At 40.2% G+C, this 23,280-nt stretch overlaps 1 protein-coding gene across 12 annotated transcripts in view; it reads right to left on the bottom strand.

The window, feature by feature from the left end:
- Positions 1 to 23,280, bottom strand: part of LOC124041872 (astrotactin-1-like) — a 257,985-nt gene that overhangs the window by 199,922 nt on the left and 34,783 nt on the right. For 9 of the 12 annotated variants that reach the window (XM_046359962.1, XM_046359960.1, XM_046359967.1 and 6 more), the window contains exons 2-3: positions 8,422 to 8,609; positions 129 to 528 (exon numbers count right to left, since the gene is read on the bottom strand). In XM_046359962.1, the coding sequence (XP_046215918.1) occupies positions 129 to 528; positions 8,422 to 8,609 (588 nt within the window). The remainder of the gene's footprint in view (positions 1 to 128; positions 529 to 8,421; positions 8,610 to 23,280) is intronic. The other 3 variants (XM_046359966.1, XM_046359961.1, XM_046359970.1) reach the window with 1 other exon arrangement.

Here is a 23,280-nt window from a genome sequence, read left to right on the forward strand (position 1 = left end):
ATATTTAGGGATAAGGTCAGGGGTTAGAGAAAATAGAATTTGATATGGGAATCAATTGTTGGTCCCCAAAAAGTTCTCACAAGTATAATAAGACATAGCTGTGTGTGTGTGTTTGTGCTTGTACCTACACTCACCAGGTGTCAGGTCCATGCTGGCCTTGTCATTGCAGCCCTGAAGGGAGTCCAGGGTGCGTGTGACCTGGCTGGCAAAGTCCTCTCCTCCGTTCATGCACTCTCTCTGCAGGTGGTGTCTCAGGTCAGTGATGTCATACTCGTAGCCATCCAGGATGGGAGTCTCTCGGATACTGAGCGTGCCGCTGGAATTGTGGCCCTGGCCCCTGGAGTTTCTCAGGCTCTCTCTGGCCTGGCCCCCCATCAGTACCGAAGGGATGTAGTGGATCTCATTGGCCGCCTCTGCACTGGCGCTCTTCTGGGGCTGGGGCACACGGCGGCGTTTGCACCACCGCCTGCGTGTGTAGAGGATGAGGACCAGGCAGAGGATGGAGAGGAGCAAAGCGATCATGCCTCCCTGTGAACAAACACAAGGGGAAAGAGAAAGATGGCCGCTCCCAACTAAGAACTTCCCAAAGTCTCCAACCCACGTTGCTAGATTTGTAAAAACACCACTAGTGCATAGCAGAGATCCTTGAAGAAAAAACTATTGATCTTAACAACAGCGTCAAGAAAACATCAAACAAACTCAAAATCCATATAATCACAGAGCACACCATGCAAAACGATGTAGATAATCTCCAAAGCATGGTGTATGAGAACAGCAGTGCTCTAGGAAGCATCATGGAGGAATAAAAACTGAAACCATTTAGGAAATATACCCTATACCAAGAGAGCGTCTATTAAAGCTGCTATCAGACTCTGTCAATAATCTATCAATAAAGACTCTACTCTCGGGTTCAGTGGGTTCAGTGGGTTCAGCGCCAGTAACGGTCTGATGAAATCTTCCACTTTGTTGCACATTTTAGATGTCAGCTCAACTAAATAATGAATGATGAGAAGATCAACAAAACATGTGAGGACGGCGACAGGGATGACTCAACCGGAAATTGAAATTGAGAAATCCTGTTCAGATGCAGACTGATATCCGAGGATCATAGAGAGAGTGCTTCACCTGCTCGCATAAATTTGAAATGGCAAATGTAAAGTCTATTTGCATAAGTTGTTTGCTTATTCTGCATAGTCAAGGACATTAACACATGATGCCTTAATATAGGTCACGTATGCAGCAAATCTGTATGCAGTTTTGGGGGGAAATTCAAGTTAAAATCATTTATTTCGTATTGATTACTTTCTTTAGTACTTTCAAAGTCATTGAGCTATTCCAAACTGGAATGAAGCAGAAAGAACTAGGCCAGAGAGTTACCAGGAGACATACCCATAAGTGTTCCCTCTCTAATGCATACTGTAGCACACAACTCAATCAACGGGCTGGTACATAGGGCAACACATTCTTCAGAGGTCAATTGAAAATCTCCCACCAAATGCAATTAGGCCCAACCATTTGCATTAGCCACAATGCAAATCTTTAGGTAGGGGAAACTTCTGTAATTTTGTACATTACAGAGTATCAAATAGTGGACTAAGACGGCCTGTCTCTTTTTATAGAGTCAACAAAGCCAAACCAAACATCAAAGGATGCCAGTATTTCAGCCTGTAATCCATTTATGTAAGGGTTATGCTTTAATGTAATACTATAGTTTCAATAACGTATAATTATGTAATTTACCTCATCCTGATTAGGCATGACATTTTGTATCCAGAAGACAATATACAGTATATAGAGCCAAAATAAACATTTTGACTTTACAATATTGTTGAGACAGGAGTAGTCAATCATAGTATAGACAACCTGGTCTCATGACTTTTTCATGAGATATACCTTTGGAACCATATTAACATAAACATAACCTTTAACCATAAGCCTTAAGCTGGACTCAAAACGTAACCATAAAACCCCAAGGAACTTTAACCCTAACCAGTAGGACCCTAGCTGTAACCTTTAAAAGTGTGAACATTGATTTAAAAATAATGTTTGACATTAACACAACATAAATAAATGACATTTTTAAATATATACAGTACCAGTCAAAAGTTTGGACAGAACTACCCATTCCAGGGTTTTTCTTTATTTTATACTATTTTCTACATTTTAGAATAATAGTGAAGACATCAAAACTGTGAAATAACACATATGGAATCATGTAGAAACCTGTCAGGACCCAGTTGCGAACCCGGGTTTCCGGAGTGAGAAACAGTCACTTAACCAACTGAGCCACGAATAGTTGGCAGAACCCAGAAGATGAGGCAGACCCAGCAGTACTTGAGACGGTGTATTTAATGAAGTAAAAAGTGAAGTTCTTCAGGAAAACATGTAACTCCACAACCTCAAAAGGAATCCTACAAGAACAAAGGTAATCCTCCAAGACAAAAAAGGTCAATTCACAAGGTAAAGCACAAAAAGCCTCAAAAGATACTCAAAAAACAAACAAACAAGAACAAAAAACAGAATTCCACAAGAGTCCACCGGGATCAACAAGAGTTCTCAGAGTACTAGGGCTGGGTGCTAACATACAAACACAGAGCAAAGAACAGAGGAAAACAAAGGGTTTAAATACAATCAGGGGAAACGAGGCACAGGTGCAAATAATAATGGGGATCAAGGGAAAACAAAAGGTCAAAAGGCACAATGGGGGCATCTAGTGACCAAAAACCGGAACAACCCTGGCCAAATCCTGACAGAAACCAAGTGTTAAACAAATAAAAAATATATTGCCACCATTTGCCTTGATGACACTATTGGCATTCTCTCAACCAGCTTTATGAGGTGGTCACCTGGAATGCATTTCAATTAACAATGTGCCTTGATAAAAGTACATTTTTGGAATTTCTTAATGCGTTTGAGACAATCAGTTGTGTTGTGAGAAGGTAGGGGTGGAATACAGAATATAGCCCTATTTGGTAAATGTCTAAGTCCATATCATGGCAAGAACAGCTCAAATAAGCAGAGAAAAACGACAGTCCATCATTACATTAAGACATGAAGGTCAGTCAATACGGAAAATGTCAAGAACTTTTAAAGTTTCTTCAAGTGCAATCGCAAAAACCATCAAGTGCTATGATGAAACTGGCTCTCATGAGGACCGCCACAGGAAAGGAAGACCCAGAGTTACCTATGCTGCAAAGGATAAGTTCATTAAAGTTACCTGCCTCAGAAATTGCAGCCCAAATGCTTCACAGAGTTCAAGTAACAGACACGTCTCCTCATCAACTGTTCAGATGAGACTGTGTGAATCAGGCCTTCATGGTCAAATTGCTGCAAAGAAACCACTACTAAAGGACACCAATAAGAAGACGAGACTTGCTTGGGCCAAGAAACACAAGCAATGGACATTAGACCGGTGGAAATCTGTCCTTTGGTCTGATCAGTCCAAATGTGAGATTTTTGGTTCCAACCGCCGTGTCTTTATGAGACGCAGAGTAGGTGAACAGATAATCTCTGCATGTGTGGTTCCCACCGTGAAGCATGGAAGAAGAGGTGTGATGGGTGCTTTGCTGGTGACACTGAACCAGCATGGCTACCACAGCGTTCTGCAGCAATACGCCATCCCATCTGATTTGGGCTTATTGGGACTATCATTTGTTTTTCAACTGGACAATGACCCAACACACCTCCAGGCTGTGTAAGGGATATTTGACCAAGCAGAGTGATGGAGTGCTGCATCAGATCACCTGGCCACCACAATCCCCCGACCTCAACCGAATTGAGATGGCTTGGGATGAGTTGGACCTCAAAGTGAAGGAAAAGCAGCCAACAAGTGCTCAGCATATGTGGGAACTCCTTCAAGACTGTTGGAAAAGCATTCCTCATGAAGCTGGTTGAGAGAATGCCAAGAGTGTGCAAAGCTGTCATCAAGGAAATCTCAAGAATCTCAAATATAAAATATATTTAGATTTGTTTAACAATTTTTAATTACTACAGTACATGTGTTATTTCATATTTCTTCAATATTACTCAACAATGTAGAAAATAAAGAAAAACCCTGGAATGAACAGGTGTGTCCAAACTTTTGACTGGTACTGTATATATATTCTTTTTACGTACATTTACCCCTTTTTTGTGATATCCAATTAGTAGTTGCAACTGTCGTACGGACTCGGGAGTGGCAAAGGTTGAGAGCCATGGGTCCTCTGAACCATGACGCAGCCAAGCCCCACTGCTTCTTGATACACTGCTCGCTTAACCCGGAAGTCAGCCGCAACAATGTGTTGGAGGTGCCTTAGACCACTGCGCCATTCGGGAGGCACTTAAAATATAATTTCAGTTCATCCAAATCGTCTAAACTGTCAGTTTCGTCTAAATATTAGTCTAACTATTCAGTGTTAAATGCTTACAAAGAATATTTAATGACAACAATGAAATCAAATGTGACAATTATCAGGCTTCCCGGGTGGTGCAGTGGTCTAAGGCACTGCATCGCAGTGCTAGCTGTGCCACCAGAAACCCCAGGCTCTGTCGCAGCCAGCTGAGACCGGGAGGTCCATGGGGCGACGCACAATTGGCCTAGCGTCGTCCGGGTTAGGGAGGGTGTGGCCGGTAGGGATATCCTTGTCTCACTGTGCACTAGTGACTTCTGTGGCGGGCCGGGCGCAGTGCACGCTGACCAGGTCGCTAGGTGTACGGTGTTTCAACTAACACATTGGTGCGGCTGATTTCCGGGGTTGGATGCGCGCTGTGTTAAGAAGCAGTGCGGCTTGGTTGGGTTGTGTTTCAGAGGACGTATGGCTCTCGACCTTCATCTCTCCCAAGCCCGTGCGGGAGTTGTAGTGATGAGACAAGACAGTAACTACTAACAACTGGATACCACGAAAAAGTGGGTAAAATATTTTTTTAAATTGACAATTATCAGCATGACTTTTTTACGGTTTATGATGCATTTCTGATTTTGACATTGAACATTTTTGAAAGTTAAAGCCCCATTAAACACACAGCACGATGGGGTTTTGTTGGAATGGGTTATTAATGAAATTAACTTAAATCATTTAATTCAACTTAGAATATTTCATAAAAGCTAATATCGCATGAAAGCTACATTTTTCTTATTAAGGACACATTCAAGTCTCCTGCTGTACTGCAAGGAATAATCATTAAAGAAGATATGTTCTTGAGAGATTCAGCATGTACACATTGTACCTCATGAAATGAAATGAATTAGTAATCCATTCATAATATATAGAACAACTCTCAATTTGATATAACAACCGAGAGAACATAAAACATTTACTTAAGCTTAGGTTACGAGTTCTGATTCTTCTGATTCTACTTTCTTCCAAACTTTGACTAGCTAGCTTCTAGTCTAGTTGAATTGTCTATATGATTATGTGAGAATTAGTTAGATCGACAGACAACATTGTGCCATTGGTTGCTAATGTAGGTTAGCTGATACAACTGAGTTTACAGCATACTTTTAAAAATCCCCATATCCTCTTCAATTGAAAACCCACATCCACCCAAAAACCTTAGAAATTGTATAAGGCTTTCCCTACACATACAGTACTTAAAGAGATCAATTGATAAGTCAGCTGTGATTTGTAGCAAGGCCGTGACATTTTCTATGGCTGTTCCTTTGGATATATTTTTTTAATGTGGTTACTACCCTACGGAACAGCCGGAAGAGAGACACGAAAAAAAACTTTAGCCTTCAAAACTATAAACACAATATTTTATTAAATATTTTGGTTTAGATTACTCTAACTGAATTTCCTCTTCCTTCCTTCTGGGTGGATATGTGTGGTCCCCTTAAATTGTATATCATTACAAACTAAAATGCTCTTTTATCATTAATCTTTATTATGTAGCCAGTAAATCTTCAAGTTCAGGGGCTTATGCTTGCATTAATGAATGGGTCACTGCATGTCTGCTTGCTTTATCTGATCTGGATGGCATTTTTGGAGTAAATGAGAGTGGAAAGAGGAAACAGTATTTCCTTTCAAGGGTGTGAGTGGCCATAAAACAAGGTCTTATCAGGCACTTAAACCAAAAGTGCAAGGGTCTGAGGGGGTGCCCAAAGGAAAACCGTTGGTAATGTTGCGCAGAACGTCTTGAGTCCAGGCCCCGGCCGGGCCAATTATTTCTGAATTTCTTATGTGGTATTTTTTCATTGAAAGTATGAAATGTTTGTTGTTGGACTTATTCCTTCTGATCGCCTTGCTCTATCGTATCAAACAGCAAATGAAGAGTTATAGTCACATTGTTTCAAGTTTTTGCCTGCTCTTATACTATACCTCTGACCAATAAAAAAATGTATTTCTTCTGCTCACATCTGCATACAATTTCTTAATGTCATGCCATCGCCATGCCGCCAGTTTCCCAAGAAACTCGATCCCCTTAATTCCCACCTTAACCCTGAATTTACAGCAGCAAGACGGAGCACTAGCATGTTTACTAACGCTATACTGGCAAAAGGTGTGACGTTCAAAATGTATAAGTGCAGAAGGAAAACTTTTAAGACGTTAATTATACCATGGAGTCTAGATTTATTAGTTCAGGCAGGACACTGGGGGACTAAGATCTTAATTCAATGGAAATGGGCTGATTATACCACGAGGTATAGAAAATCTCCCAAAAAATCCAATAGATTTTATGTGTTCCTCAGGCTTTAAAATATATATATTTGTGATGTCTTCTTATTTCAATACGTTGTGAAATTATTTTCCTCTCTCCCTCTTTATAATGTAATTAGTTTACAATATTTAGGGACCTTTGAAATGTACTGCAATGACACACTTTGCTGCTTTATCAGTGTGAATTTGTTAACATGTGGTTAGAGCATTGGGCCAGTAACCAAAAGGTTGTGAGATCGAATCCACGAGCTGACAAGGTAAAAATATTTCGTTCTGCCCCTGACCAAGGCAGTTAACCCACTGTTCCTAGGCCGTCATTGTAAATAAGAATTTGTTCTTAACTGACTTGCCTAGTTAAATAAAGATTAAATAAAAATGTTTATTTCCTACTACCGGAGTGTATGTCTCTTTAAAAGGGTGGCGCCATGGGTGGTGGTGCACAGTGTTAAAGGTTGCTTGTTGTTCCCTCTGCCTCTGGGCTAAAAGAGAGCTGAGGACATGTGTCTCGACTTGCAGGAGCTCACCTGCGGCTGAACATGGAACACAAGGTAACTCATCCATTATGGATGATGTTCAGGCAGAGAAACAAAGGGCACTGTGGTCACCTTGTGGCAGAGGGAGCACACCAGTAACTTGAAACTTTGAAACACAATTGCAAAACAAGTATGTAATGCATTAAATAATCTTTGCAGGAGAAAAAACAACAAGTCTTTCCATCACATTTAGCCCCTTATCACTTCAGCTGGAATGGCCACAAGGTGAGGGAAATCCCCCTTCTGGAGACAAAACTGATTTTGGAGCAGTTCAATGAATTTGCATGTCTATGAGATTAAGCCTCAGTTATAGCTGGCCTATTTTCAAGCCTCAGGTTGGACTACATTCATTCAATAGTTTTAAACTGTCCCATGGTGGGCCTGGTGGACAGGAATTGAACTGTGTATGACAGGCCACTCTGCTGTGTAGAATCCTGGCTAGAATCGTTGGCCATCGAGCCATCCTGGTGGCTACGGCGTATGGCGGAACAATGGAAATGGCTCAATGACAGGTGTGGTGTAGAGAGAGAGAGAGGCAGTTGGTGTGAGAGAGAGTGCTGGGGCTGCACGTATCCACAAGGACCTAACGAAGTGATGCAACGCTGGCTTTATAAGGCCGCCCTCCAACCGAGCCACAAGCTGTAGAGAGCGAGGCCGGAGCAGGAGAACAGTGCAGCAGCCATCTGTTGCTAGGTCTGTCCTATCTGCATGCTAAGCCTTTCACACCTCCACAAGAGCTTTGTGAATGTATTGTCAAGCAGCTATTAGCATGAGTAGATAGCAAGGGGAATAGAAACAGGGAAACAACGACCAAATGGTTGTTACATTTAGATTTGGAGCAAAATATGGGATGGTAAAAACAAGGTACTGAAATTAAATATTAAAGTGTTGTCCTCTTTCAGTCTACTTTTTCATTGTGTACTAATGCATGCAAACAATGCAGAGGAGACTCAAGGTCAGTACATTATTTGACATGGGTCTGTGCAATGTACCTAGTAGCTACTAGAATAATTTTTCTAAAGCTGAATCATTTGTTCGAATGTCTAGAAGTACTGTCATCCATCAATGTAGTCCAAACCTTTCATTGTACCATGTCCATATGTACCAAGAAATGCACCAAGTTCTAATACTTATATTAGAGCAGTGCAAATAACTGGAAAGTAACATCCTTGTTAAACATCATGATCAAACATCACAATAAAACACCCCCCCCCCCTCCCCCCATTCCAACCCCAGCCAGCAGAGTACCGTACCATGACAGAGACATGGAGGATGCGTAGCTCCTCCTCGGCAGAGTCGCTGGCAGGATCGTCCGTGGCGGAGAGGCCAGGGAGGTTCTGGCTGCCATCTTGATGGTGGATATGAAAGAGCAACGTGCCGTTCTCCAGCCACTGTTGCCGCCATCGCACCAGAGGAATATCCTCAGAGTTTCCCGTGATCTCTGCCAGTCAAACAGGACACACAGATAATGTATGAGTCAGTAACGATGCATTTTCAACAATTCATTTCACACGCTTATCATATGAGTGAGCGAGGAGTATGGTACCTGGGTTAGGAAGCATATTATACTGAATTATCAGTGCATAACAATTTCTGAAACCGTATGCCCTTTTACAAAAACCCATTACATTCTTTGCCAGCAGGGTAATAACTATTACCCTAGTATCTATTACCTGTGTGCCTATACGCTGAAACATTCCGTTCCTTAATTGTGATCTAACTGAATGCTTTTAATTGCGTGAGTGTACTGTAACTAGGTTTATCTGACACTGATTACTGATGGTACTGTGCCGCAGCAGAATGAGACCTCCCGGTAAATAAGATTTAGGGGCTAGATTTAACCTAGATGCAAATGATCTGACAAAGTGACAGGGCACTTTTTACAGCAGAGAGTTCCCTCCAGGGTCTGGTTCAGCATGAGACTGTTATTAATGAGCCCATCGCTTCCCTCTCTGCATGGGACCACCAACCAACCAGCACAATTAGTGTACCACTATTATTTGTGTACCCCCTCTAATTGCACCATAATAATAATAATAATAATAATAACTGGATGGTAACTTTACAAGTAAAGTTTGTGTCACGCCTTGGTCATTGTATTTTGTGTTTTTGTTATATGTTTGGGTAGGCCAGGGTGTGACATGGGTTTATATGTTGTTTTTCGTATTGGGGTTTGTAGTTTTGGGATTGCGGCTGATTAGGGGTGTTGTTAGGCTTGGCTGCCTGAGGCGATTCTCAATCAGAGTCAGGTGCTTATCGTTGTCTCTGATTGGGAACCGTATTTAGGGAGCCATAGTTTCGCTTTGTATTTCGTGGGTGATTGTTCCTGTCTTTGTGTAGTTTCACCAGATAGGCTGTAATAGGTTCACGTTCCGTTTGTTGTTTTCGTCTTTCAGTTATTTCATGTACCGCATTTTCATTCATTAAAGTCATGAGTAACCAACACGCTGCATTTCGGTCCGACTCTCTTCTTTCTACAGACGAACGCCGTTACAGTTTGGGGCTTGCTTTGGCTCTTTAAATGTATTATTGTGGTAATGGAAGAAGTTATAAAAGTTTTACTTCACTATTTTAAGCAAAGCAGTTACATATACTGTAGTTAGTTAAATGTTGTAAAATAATTGGTCAGATTACTTTAATAGACTACTACATCAACCATATTACTTTGGATTGTGGGGCAGTTAGATTGAGGAAATGTCTAAACTACAGTAGTTGTGTGTGAAAACTGAAAGAAGAAAGATGTATGACAAAGAGATCTTCTGTCTGAAGATGGGAATTAAAGGCTGGATCGTGTGGACCACACGTAGGAAAGCAAAGCAGCTCTGAATCATTCATGCTGTGGGTTTCAGATACATAGATGCACAATTTACTTTGGTAAAACTTTTAGTGTAAATTAAGTTTGATTTTAGTTGAATGATGATGTGATGATTAGAACGTTTTAAGCTATCGGGGAGAGAATTATGATGGTGAATCTATTGATGACAGCTGTTTAAAGTATTTTTGGGGCAGTTGAAGAAGTATGTAGAATAGGTTAATATGTAGACCTACTGATAGCTAGCTGTAGTTCTAAATAATAAATAACCCCTTTAGGCTAACAGTGATCACTGAAAACTACATTTCCTGAAGAAAATGTGGTGTGCTTGCTAGCTTGTTTTAAAGTCGATATGGTTTTTAAATGAGTTATAGTAGTGGTAGTGACTGCAGTAGTAATGGTGGTGAAAGGTTATAGTTTAAAAAGTAGGAATATGACAATATTGATTTATTGATTTATTGATTGATTGGTTGATAAGATAGCCTGGACATTTGAAAGTTGTTTTGGTGTCTCTAACATCAAAACTATGAAATAACACATATGGAATCCGGAGAAATTATGATAGCTCCACCAGATAACGCCAGATAACAAGCAATACACATCATAAACTTTGACTAAATATACATATTCTACATATAGTTAGAAAGATACACTGCTTCTTAATGCAACCACTGTGTTACATTTATTTTTAACGTTACAGAATTCGTTCACTAGGCAATAATCTGAGACGGCGCTCAGACATTAGCAATATTTCTCCGCTATGTTGGAGTCAACAGAAACACAAAATTACCACATAAATATTCCCTTACCTTTGATGGTCTTCGATCAGAAGTCGTGGAAGGAGTCATACTTACCAAAAACAGTGTTTGGCTTTCAAATCTGTGTCTTTGGGTTATCAAACGCGACAAATTCCGGCTGAAATGCAGCCAAAATTTGAGGAGTTGCGCATCAAAACTTCAAAATTACATATTATATGTCGACTAAACTGGTCAAACTAAGTGCAGAATCAAGCTTTAGGGTGTTCTAAACGTGCAAAAACAATTCTCAACTCGAACAGACAAACTCACATCGTGTAATGATTCCTGGAACAAAGGGATCTCCAGACGTGCGCATGAGAGTGCATGTATTTTCGCGTGATCCGAAGGTTTTAGCCCGCCAAAGGGTGAGAGAGCGTGTGATTTTCACAATGAAACACCCTATTGAAAGGAGACATCGCGCTGAAGACATAGAAACTGTTCCCAGATCCGTAGCTGGTTGGGAAGGGTGGGGGCGATTGACGTCAAAGTTGGCCCAACTTTAATGATGACAGAGAGAGTTTTGGAGAATGCCTGCCCTGTGAGTTCTGCTTTACATACAGACATACTTTGAACGGTTTTAGAAGCTTTAGAGTGTTTTCTATTCAATAATAATTATTATATGCAAATATTAGCAATTTTGGACAGATTTTTTTTCTGTTTACTATGGGCACGCAATTCCTCCAAAGGGGGCAGTATTCTGCCTAGCTCTAACTGGTTAATTGAAATGGATTCCAGGTGACTACCTCATGAAGCTGGTTGAGAGAATTCCAAGAGTGTGTAAAGCTGTCATCGAGGCAAAGGGTGACGATTTGAAGAATCTCAAATATAAAATAGATTTGTTTAACACTTTTTTGGTTTCTACATGATTCCATATGTGTTATTTCGTAGTTATGATGTCTTCACTATTGTTCTACAATGTAAAAAATAAAGAAAGAAAAACCCTTAAATGTGAAAATTAAAAGAAGTGCGATGAGAAGTGATCGGGTGAAATTTGAAGCGAGTGAACCCAGACGGCTTCACTCTATCCAATAAGAGCAGCAAAATCAACGTACAGCATGCCCTTCTCTTTATAGACAGGAAAACTAGCCAGCTGAATATTGTGGACATAGAGCACAATCCCGAGAAGGAGGACGATGCAATGTTGCCTTGGCTGTCTCACACTCTTCACCCTCATCACATTTTATGCCTACTCTGCCATGTGCTCCTCTGTGTCTGTGAGTATCCATAGCAATGCCTCCGTTTAGGCAGCTCCTATTACTGCATGGTCGGAACTAGAAGCACAACCATTTCGCTACACTTGCATTAACATCTGCTAACATCTGTGATTTGATTTGATATTTGATGAGACATTAGAGAGCAGTTAGCTGATGATAGCTAGCTACCTTTCATCACTCTAAACTCCGATAAACAGCTGCAACTTTTGGTTGGTTGAAGATATTTATATTCTGATTTTTTTAAATTAGAAGAGAAGTAGACAAAGATTTAATCTGCTAAACGTTTTAGTCTAACTTATAATATATGCCATTTAGCAGACGCTTTTATCCAAAGCGACTTACAGTCATGTGTGCATACATTCTACGTATGGGTGGTCCCGGGGATCGAACCCACTACCCTGGCGTTACAAGCGCCATGCTCTACCAACTGAGCTACAGAAGGGGAGTGTTCAAAATGGCAGATTCTAAGAGTTCATAGAAAACATACTAGATTCAGTTACTAAAACAACTGTAACGTTTGATCGGTATGATATATTTTTGTTCCAATGCCAGATTTGAATAGCAGATAAGTAGACCAAGATGTCATACCCTCTTGAGTTTTTATTCAAAGTCATGGAAAAGTTGTTAAAACTTCAGTTGGGGATTTTTTTAATGCTGTTACAAAAACAGCTGTAAGGTGTGAGATCAGAAATTACCAGATTATGTTATAATACTGTTATTGCATCAAATGGTTGTTTTATGCAACAGAATAGGGGGGGTTTAGAACACAGTGTCTCCTGATCCCTCCTGTCTCAGCCTCCAGTATTTATGCTGCAGTAGTTTATGTGTCGGGGGCTAGGGTCAGTTTGTTTTATCTGGAGTACTTCTCCTGTCCTATCTGGTGTCCTGTGTGAATTTAAGTATGCTCTCTGTAATTCTCTCTTTCTCTCTTTCTTTCTCTCTCTCAGAGGACCTGAGCCCTAGGACCATGCCTCAGGACTACCTGGCATGATGACTCTTTGCTGTCTCCAGTCCACCTGGCCGTGTTGCTGCTCCAGTTTCAAATGTTCTGCCTGTGATTATTATCATTTGACCATGCTGGTCATTTATGAACATTTGAACATCTTGGCCATGTTCTGTTATAATCTCCACCCGGCACAGCCAGAAGAGGACTGGCCAACCCACATAGCCTGGTTCCTCTCTAGGTTTCCTCCTAGGTTTTGGCCTTTCTAGGGAGTTTTTCCTAGCCACCGTGCTTCTACACCTGCATTGCTTGCTGTTTGGGGTTTTAGGTTGGGTTTCTGTACAGCACTTTTAGATATCAGCTGATGTATGAAGGGCTATGTAAATCAATTTGATTTGATTTTATCATTTGTGTGTGTGGACTGAAAGTGGGCCTCTGGGAGATTTAACACTGACAGTAGATTCACGATGGATTGGTGATAAGACAACATTCCATTCCATGATTAGTGTCTGTGTGTCTGTCTGTCAGTAACAGGGAGAACCAATCTCCAGTTTCTTTAAAGAAAGGATTTACTATTCTAGATTGCATTAATATTTTTTGCACAAGCAAGCAGTAAATGAACTAGAGGCAGATTTTTGGCATGAGAGCAAAACGTACCTTTGTATAAATTCTCTCATCTGTGATTTGTCATGAACATCCAGGAGGATGGACTGTGCTATAAAATGCTGTGGCTTAGTATTGCTGGTTGGGCTCTCAACGAATCACCTACGGGAGGGTTGTTGACAAGCTCCAATACTGCAGAAATTAAATAATAAAGTTGACTTGTTTTGAATGCATTTTAAAGTCTCCTTTTGATTAGAATAATTCCATGACAAAGGTTTGATTGGTAAGAGATATTTTTGTTCCGACGTCAGATTTCAATAGCAAAGAAGTAGACGAAGATGTCATACCATCTTACTTTTTGTATAACTTGTTGGGAAAGTGGTAAAAATGTCAGTTGTTTATAAAAAGTTTGAGGAAATGTCTTTGACGTGGCTAGATAAACAGCTGTATCGTTTGATTGGTATAATATATTTTTGTTCTGAGTTCAGATTTGAAAAGCAGAGAAGTAGATGAAGATTTCATATGCTCTAACTTTTTAAAGTTGTTGGCAAAGTGGTCAAAGTAGCTGATTTGTGTCAAAAGTTGCACTGTTGCATTTACAGTGAATGGAATGTTGGAAGTGATGATTTAACAATGGGGCTGTTGAAATGCTGAGGAAATAACATGAAAGTGGATGAAGGGCAAAAAGATGAACAAAAAGCGTAATATTTTAAAATGTATAAAAAACATCAAAAGGTTGCATACAGGCACACTATTCCAGACGGATCTGCACGTTTTCAAGTTTGAATGATGTTTCTAGCTTAAACGGTGTAAGATGAGTAGTGTTGAAAATAATAATATTAACTATAAGTCAGATGTTGAAGATTTAAAGTGGGTTCTCTTGCTTTGCAAGCCCCAATAATAATATTTAACCTGTAAAGTACATTTCCCCAAAATATAGTCAATTCTAGAATACGATCTGTCAAGCAGAGTAAAACAGGTTAGCTTTCACCTGTCCATTACCAATCCGCCATAGGTCTATTCAATTCAGTTCTGCAATAAAAGTTATCAGAGCAAGGAAAAAGGCAGGAAGAGAATCCTGACTACTTGAGGATCTATTTTACTCTGGGTTAATTGTTGCATTAAAATCTCCCCCCACTATGAGATGACTGTCATGGAACTGAAGCAAAAAGTCACTGATGGAAGCCAAGAACATGTTGTTATACTCATTTGGGGGCGTAAATTCAAGCTAAAATAAGTTCCACATGATTCACGGTCACTATTACAAAAACAAATTGTCCACAAGAATCATTCCCTGAGACATCGACAAAGATCTGGAGTTTTCTGTCCACCAAGATCAATACTCCCTGTGACTTGTTTGCAGCGCATGAATGGATGACTATATTATAGCATCTGTTTTGGAATCTGAGCACATTATTATCCAACAAATTATTTTCCTGAATCAATGAATGAATACTTGCATGCGGTGTAAATATTCTAAACATCAAGTATGTTTGATTGGCACATTCAAACCTCTTAAATTCAAGCTCATAACATTCAAATCAGTAATTGGAACATGCACAGTAGATTGACATCAGTAAGTAGCAGGCATGGCTGTGCAAACAGAGGGAAGTTGAATGGTAGCTGACCCCCGAAAAAAGACAAAAAATATGCAATGGCTGTAAAGATTAAATGGATACTTCAGGAATTACAGTGGGGCAAAAAACTATTTAGTCAGCCACCAATTGTGCAAGTTCTCCCACTTAAAAGGATGAGAGAGACCTGTAATTTTCATCATAGGTACACTTAAACTAAGACAGACAAAATGAGAAAAACAAATCCAGAAAATCACATTGTAGGATTTTTAATGAATTTATTTGCAAATTATGGTGGAAAATAAGTATTTGGTCAATAACAAAAGTTTATCTCAATACTTTGTTATATACCCTTTGTTGGCAATGACAGAGGTCAAACGTTTTCTGTAAGTCTTCACAAGGTTTTCACACACTGTTGCTGGTATTTTGGCCCATTCCTCCATGCAGATCTCCTCTAGAGCAGTGATGTTTTGGGGCTGTTGCTGGGCAACACGGACTTTCAACTCCCTCCAAAGATTTTCTATGAGGTTGAGATCTGGAGACTGGCTAGGCCACTCCAGGACCTTGAAATGCTTCTTACGAAGCCACTCCTTCGTTGCCCGGGCGGTGTGTTTGGGATCATTGTCATGCTGAAAGACCCAGCCACATTTCATCTTCAATGCCCTTGCTGATGGAAGGAGGTTTTCACTCAAAATCTCATGATACATGGCCCCATTCATTCTTTCCTTTACACGGATCCGTCGTCCTGGTCCCTTTGCAGAAAAACAGCCCCAAAGCATGATGTTTCCACCAACATGCTTCACAGTAGGTATGGTGTTCTTTGGATGAAATTCAGCATTCTTTGTCCTCCAAACACGACGAGTTGAGTTTTTACCAAAAAGTTATATTTTGGTTTAATCCGTATGACATTCTCCCAATCTTCTTCTGGATCATCCAAATGCTCTCTAGCAAACTTCAGATGGGCAGGGACATGTAATGGCTTAAGCAGGGGGACACGTCTGGCACTGCAGGATTTGAGTCCCTGGCGGCATAGTGTGTTACTTATGGTAGGCTTTGTTACTTTGGTCCCAGCTCTCTGCAGGTCATTCACTAGGTCCCCCCCGTGTGGTTCTGGGATTTTTGCTCACCGTTCTTGTGATCATTTTGACCCCACGGGGTGAGATCTTCCATTTCCTAATAATTGCTCCCACAGTTGTTTTCTTCAAACCAAGCTGCTTACTTATTGCAGATTCAGTCTTCCCAGCCTGGTGCAGGTCTACAATTTTGTTTCTGGTGTCCTTTGACAGCTCTTTGGTCTTGGCTATAGTGGAGTTTGGAGTGTGACTGTTTGAGGTTGTGGACAGGTGTCTTTTATACTGATAACAAGTTCAAACTGGTGCCATTAATACAGGTAACGAACGAGTGGAGGACAGAGGAGCCTCTTAAAGAAGAAGTTACAGGTTTGTGAAAGCCAGAAATCTTGCTTGTTTGTAGGTGACCAAATACTTATTTTTCACCATAATTTGCAAATAAATTAATAAAAAATCCTACAATGTGATTTTCTGGATGTTTTTCTCATTTTGTTGAAGTGTACCTATGATGAAAATTATAGGCCTCTCTCATCATTTTAAGTGGGAGAACTTGCACAATTGGTGGCTGACTAAATACTTTTTTGCCCCACTGTATCTACTTTATTGTTCTACTTCCCTAGAGTCAGATTAACTCATGGATACCATTTGTATGTCTCTGTGTCCAGTATGAAGGAAGTTAGAGCTAGTTTCACAAGCCAATGCTAACTAGTCTTAGCACAATGACAGGAAGTCTATGGGTATCTGTTAGCATCTGAAATAAACTATTTATCCATATGGTTTGGCAATGTCCTCTAAAACAAAGCTACTCGCCAGTTACTTCATAATCTCAGTTCTGTGAAGCACAGAGCTGAAGCTATCTTTATTTGTGAGCTTATAGTTCTCCAAACAATAGCCAAACAAATCAAGCACGTAACTAGTTAGCCGCAAGCTACCACTTCATCCCAGGTGAAGAGATGTTCATATCCAGTGCGACTGTGTCTTCTCCGGGATCCAACCAGGGACCGGTGCTGTGGCCTGGGCCGGAACCCACCCTCATCTCTAATGTTTATCAAAGGAAGAGCTATTTTTTATTTATTTTACCTTTATTTAACAAGGCAAGTCAGTTAAGAACAAATTCTTATCTACAATGACGGCCTACACGGGCCAAACCAGGGCGATGCTGGGCCAATTCGAACCAGGGAGTCTGAAGTGATGCCTCTAGCACTGAGATACAGTGTCTTAGACTGCTGCGCCACTCGGGAGCCCCGTGCCTTCCTGGGTGAGTTGAAGATAAGCCTGTTGTCTCCACGTGTTAGATTAAACAGTTTAGGATACTGCAAAAATGGCTTTAGCTCAATCGCCGCCATCTTCTTCTTTAATGGAAGAAGATTCTTTAATGGAATTACAATCCTCTCCTTCACGATCTCTGCACTGTAATCCGGGAAAGTACTGCAGATCTTGGTGTTTGTCCTTGATGGGAAAAAAAACGTCCCTCACCCCTAGCAGTATAGCAGTTGAAAGACCAGGATGCGAGGCCGCTCAAGCCCAGGGTTCTTGCTGAATTGGTGGTGATCCCTCTCGATGCAGATATCCCGGCCTGCCAATGAAGGGATCCACATTTGCACACTTCTTTTTAGGATCCCAATGGTGTCCAAACCTTCCTCGGAATTGTTAAATCCCACCAATCTCAAATTTGACATGTGATTTTGGTCTTCCTCTTCTGTCACTTTTAGTGACATGTACTCAATATTCTTATCATAGTGTGCCATCTTTCCCTTGTTCTTGCCCACCTTAAAGTGAAGCTGGTCATACTTCCTTTTTGTTAAGGCATTGCCTGAATCATTGGTTTCAGTCACCTAGACCGAAAAATCGGCAATATTTGGTGGCAGAATGTTGTCCACCGCCTTTTCCACAGCTGTGGTAATAATATGGTCCAGGCTGCAATATTGTTCTTCCATAGCATGTATATAGGCCTGCAAAATGGCGTCATTGAGCTCTTCTTTAGAGAGGCCCTCAGTTTCCCTGAATTTCTTCTTCACCTGAGAGCTTGCTTCTTTTCTTTTGAGCCAACTTTACATATTGACATGTTATAAAAAATTCAGTAGGACTTCAAATCCCAGCACAATCAAAATAATGAATTTAGAGGGAATTTGGGATGAGAAGAAAAATCAAGCTTGAATTGTCGTCAAAGGTCCTGTGACACTCCCCGCAAAGACTTGCTTTGAGCTTTGTTCATTTCAATAAGTTTGTAGTTGATATTGCAAAGACACATTAAAATTTATTTTTGAAGGTTTTCACAGAAATATCACGCAGGTAACACGGCTATGGTTGAGGGACAATTTCTGGAGCTGCATGTGTAATAGGAGGCCTGTTTCCCAGTGGGAGAGAGCACAATAGAGAGGGCTATATTCTGTTTTGTACTGAATTTAAGCAGCAGTGACCTAGCTACTGGAGAGGCCAGAATGATTCAGCTCACATCCTTCTGCAGTGTCAGAATCTGCCCTCTTACTTTCATTACTTGTGGTTTCACTGGGAAAAGGGACTGAAATACATTTCAGCTACTGGCCAAATATATTTTTTTTTAACTCCCTACGTTGGGAAGTCTGAGGATACTAAACTTACAATTGCAAACTGGATGAACCTCCTTAAGCTGCAAATATGCCAAAAGTCCTTCATGCAAAGCTCCTGTAAAGCCTTAATGTATCATAACTATCAAAGACGTATTTCAATATATTAGAGAGTTTGTGTCTACGATTTGAACATAAAATGTGAAAATGCACAGTAGTGCTTTCTGATTTGAAGTAAAAACAGTTCTACTGTAGCACTGCATTCAGTTCAATTTATTTTATTGTTCTACATAGACAGTCACTTAATCAGATACTTAAAGTATGAGAATGTATACAGGTGTAGGATCTTAATTTGATCACCCTGTTGCAAGAGAACATTCATGAAATGCAGGACTTTTTTTTATTCAATGGAAAATCATGACTGAAATTTCCAAGAGGAAATTACAAACTTCCGAAGCCTTTTAAACCTTAAATACATTACAGTATTTGAGGTTTAAAAAGGCCTCAACCCCTAAAAAGTGTATAATTAATTCTAATCCACAAAATAGTTCACATTGCACGTTGCTGCAGGATTATTGTCTTGCTGTAGCAAACTGGCTCAAATTAAGATCCTACATCGTTACCATAGACTGGGAGTTGACAAAGAACTTGAGTTTAACAAAAATAGTTTGTCTGGTTAATCATTGAAAACCATATGCCTGTGGAAAAAACAAATGAAAGCAAATATTTTTTACAAAAATAAGATACAATTGGATTTCTAGATTTTTTTAGAGGTCAATGCCCTTAACGATATGTGGGAAGCAGGAAAAATATATTTTGAAAATGTAAAAACATAAAATGTACCCATCCAAAAGGTTTGTTTCAAGGTATGTGTCTTGACTATGCCAATTTTCTACATGAATAGGATTAAGAAACTGTGCAATCAATCAAAGTCAGTCTTATTTGAACAAGCAATCCAACACTTGCCGTATTGAACATGATGGCTGGCAAATGGTAATGGTTAGCGTTTTAAAGCCATGTTAAATATTTCATGTTGGATGATTAGGCATGGGATACAGCTTAGAGGACAGGGGAATGGGAAACTTCAAGGTGAGGAGATCACAGTTCTTGCCTGGAGTTAATGTAAAATACATGGCTCGGTTTGATGGTTTCAACACGATCAATCCGAGCTCCAATTGTGATTCAGCGTTTGACTTCAGTAAAAGTCACACTGGCCGGGGGGGGGCATGGCAATGACAACTGATCAAATGATGTCTCACACGTGAACAGCAAAACATTACATAACGAAACAAATGGAAGAAAACGTGTTGTGATAGCTGTTTAACAGGGTTATCCTGCTCTGGACTCTTGACAATCACCTAAAAATAATTAGAGACACTATTGTTCATGTACTGTAGGCCTAATCTTGAAGTTGTGCTACAAGGTGTGTGTGATTGTGTGTGTGTGTGTGTGTGTGTGTGTGTGTGTGTGTGTGTGTGTGTGTGTGTGTGTGTGTGTGTGTGTGTGTGTGTGTGTGTGTGTGTGTGTGTGTGTGTGTGTGTGTGTGTGTGTGTGTGTGTGTGTGTGTGTGTGTGTGTGTGTGTGTGTGTGTGTGTACGTGTGTGTGTGTGTGCATCTCATCCACCATCCACCTTCACACACCTTACTATGCCCTTGGAGGGTTTGCTCTTTGTGTTTAAAGGGGGTACTTTTAGCATGACTGCCAAGGACCTACCAGTACTCTATTTGAATGCATATTTATTTTTGTGGGGAAAACTATACCTAACAAGCTCTTCTACCTTCAGTATCACCAGATATTTTTCAGCCACAAGATACTGTATTAAATAATACACACTCAAGTAAACACACCTTTAATCTCTGGAGATTAATTCTCAGTTTCAATGACTGTGAATAAAAGGCATTTGAACCATAATCCTTTTAGCAAGACGTACAGGGAACTAATGTAGTTTCAAACATGCTATTTTTCCATAACCTTGAGCACTTCACAATGCTTGGTATCATGTTCAGCGGTAGGTGGTAACATATTCCAGGTTATCCCTCAAGTAGCTCTGGATAAGAGCGTCTGCTAAATGACTTAAATGTAAATGTAATGTAAATGTAAGTGGAATAGAGCAAACATTCCATAAGATCTACATGAGGATACACTGATGTCAAGCTGCGAGAAAAGTAAAGGAAGAAATCCCCAATATCCTCACTGAAATATACCTGTGCCAATAGAGTCCAACTACAGCAATTAGACATGGTCAGCCATTTGCTGATTTGGACCCGACAACAGATCAATAGTATGGATCTTTAGACAGAAACTGAAATATTGGGCATCTTTAAAAATTGCAGGGTGTTCGCTGTAATTAAGGAAAACATTAGAGACACCCTCAGAGGTCCAAATGACAATATGTCACAGTCCAGCTGTTTGTCCATGCAGGGCCAGTCTACAGAACTACTGTGGACACAGACGGAGGACTCGGTCGCAGGGCCTTATCAAAGACATGCAGAAGGCACAACAATGAACTTATCATCAGCCAGTTACTTCGCATGATGTAGGATGTAGAATTAATGCTGCTCTCCGCTGACCACAAGCTGGCTCGGTTCGTTGATCAGCAACAGAACTTAATCTGAGGACATTGCTTTCAACTCCAGGCTCTAGCAAAATGTAGTTTTGCCAGGTAATCTAAAAAGCAGGCACTATTACAATAATTTAATAACGGAGACCTTAACCACCTGCATGTCAACTAGTTCCTGGGTTTCAATTCACAGTCTGCAGGAAATCAGCAGGAGGCAAACAGTGCAGAATATCTGGGTAAATGGTAGGTTTGCAGCACAACAGGGTTTGGATGTTTATCCAATGGTGTGACAGGGTTCAGACAGGCATATGCAGAGGATAGAACGTACATGTACCCTGACAAAAGAATTCTCAGACACAAAGTCAGAAATAAGGCCACAGAGGAAAAGCCTATAATAGTCTTTGGACCAATCCTTCAAAACTCAGAGGACAAACACGAAGACAAGAGAATAAAGGCAGAAAACACAGAGAATTATGTTTTTATCTGCAGAGCAAACATCTGTCTTGCTTTCAGCAATAAATATCAAATTGTTAAATCCTTACAGAAAATTAGTACAGAAATGTACTGTGGTGTTTTCAGCATTAATTGCACCCAATAGGAGATTAGGAGATAGCTAGATAGCTGTTAAATTCCTTAGTTTAGAAAATTGTGACTTGCCAAAGAAATGAGAATTTACACTAGGTCTGACACAAATACCATATAATTGTGTAACCGACGGTTATGGATGAAGACCGTCATGAAAATAAAAATAACCGTCATAACCGTAATGTTTGTATTTATATTTTTTTACGAACAGCTTACTGAAGGCCAGGAATTTCTGAGGTAACATGTACTCTTAACAATGTGATGGAACTTTGTTTCTCCAAGCAACAAATTAGTCTTTGGTTGCCTAGACATCAACCCCACAATACATCAGCAGCACATATGAATACAATGAATAGAACAAGCATGGAACCTCTAACCAATGATTTATATTTACACTAGATTAGAAATAGGGGGTGCAGTTTTGAACCCAACATGCCTCCATCTTGGCACTCCCCCACTAGAGTAAAAAATATTCTGGAAGCTATGGAAATGCATTTATTAATGTCTACATTCATTTTTGCCATGTTTATTCGATTACAGACACCTTAATGTATATGTTGAAATATGTGAGCTAAGCATTTTTTTTAAAGAAATACATAAAAACATGTTCCCTTTTTTTAAATTCATGCCAGCAAAGCCACTACACAACACTAAACAATACATTAATTGCAACTATGACGGTGACAAACGGTGCCCACATACTGTTACGGCCTACATAAAGCGTTCCCAACAGCAGAGCTCTCTTTTCAGCACCATGTAGTGAATCCTTACCACTGAATCCTTGCTACACCTGGCTATCAGCGGAGCCTTGTCTGGCAGCGAATCAGTTCATTCAGCCTCATTTACTGCCTTTAAAAAAAACATAGCTGATACGGCTGACTTGCTTAAACAAATGTGGTTTCTACTGACAATTGAGATGTACAAACTATGGCGTTTGACAAGTGGATAAGAGGCAATCCGTATTTTCAATTAAGATATTAATGATCGACCTAGGACGGACGTAGTCAATATAACTATTTGGTCAGCTCTTTTGAAATGTACAGCAAGAGAACTCAGAACATGGGCTGTTCTTACAGTATTCTCCCTGTACACCAAGTCAGGGCCATGAGATAAATAAAGGAGGTATTGTTGATGGAATTTATAGCTTTAAAGGAGTGATTAGAATACTCCACCCAGAAACCATATAATTGTAGAAATTGACTAGAATCATAAAGTTATAATTAATGATGTGTGTAGTTTTAGTCAGTCAAACAATATGTATATTATAGTGTCTTGAGCATAGACTGTCTGAGCAATATTCGCTGCCGACCTGACTAGAGATTTGGGAGAGAACGGGACGTCTCAAGGACAAGGTCTCCCTAAACTCTGTCGGCTGGGTGGTGATGTGGGTAGTATGTGCGTCGGATA

The sequence above is a fragment of the Oncorhynchus gorbuscha genome, linkage group LG08, assembly GCF_021184085.1.
Source record: "Oncorhynchus gorbuscha isolate QuinsamMale2020 ecotype Even-year linkage group LG08, OgorEven_v1.0, whole genome shotgun sequence".
Lineage (NCBI taxonomy): Eukaryota > Metazoa > Chordata > Actinopteri > Salmoniformes > Salmonidae > Oncorhynchus > Oncorhynchus gorbuscha.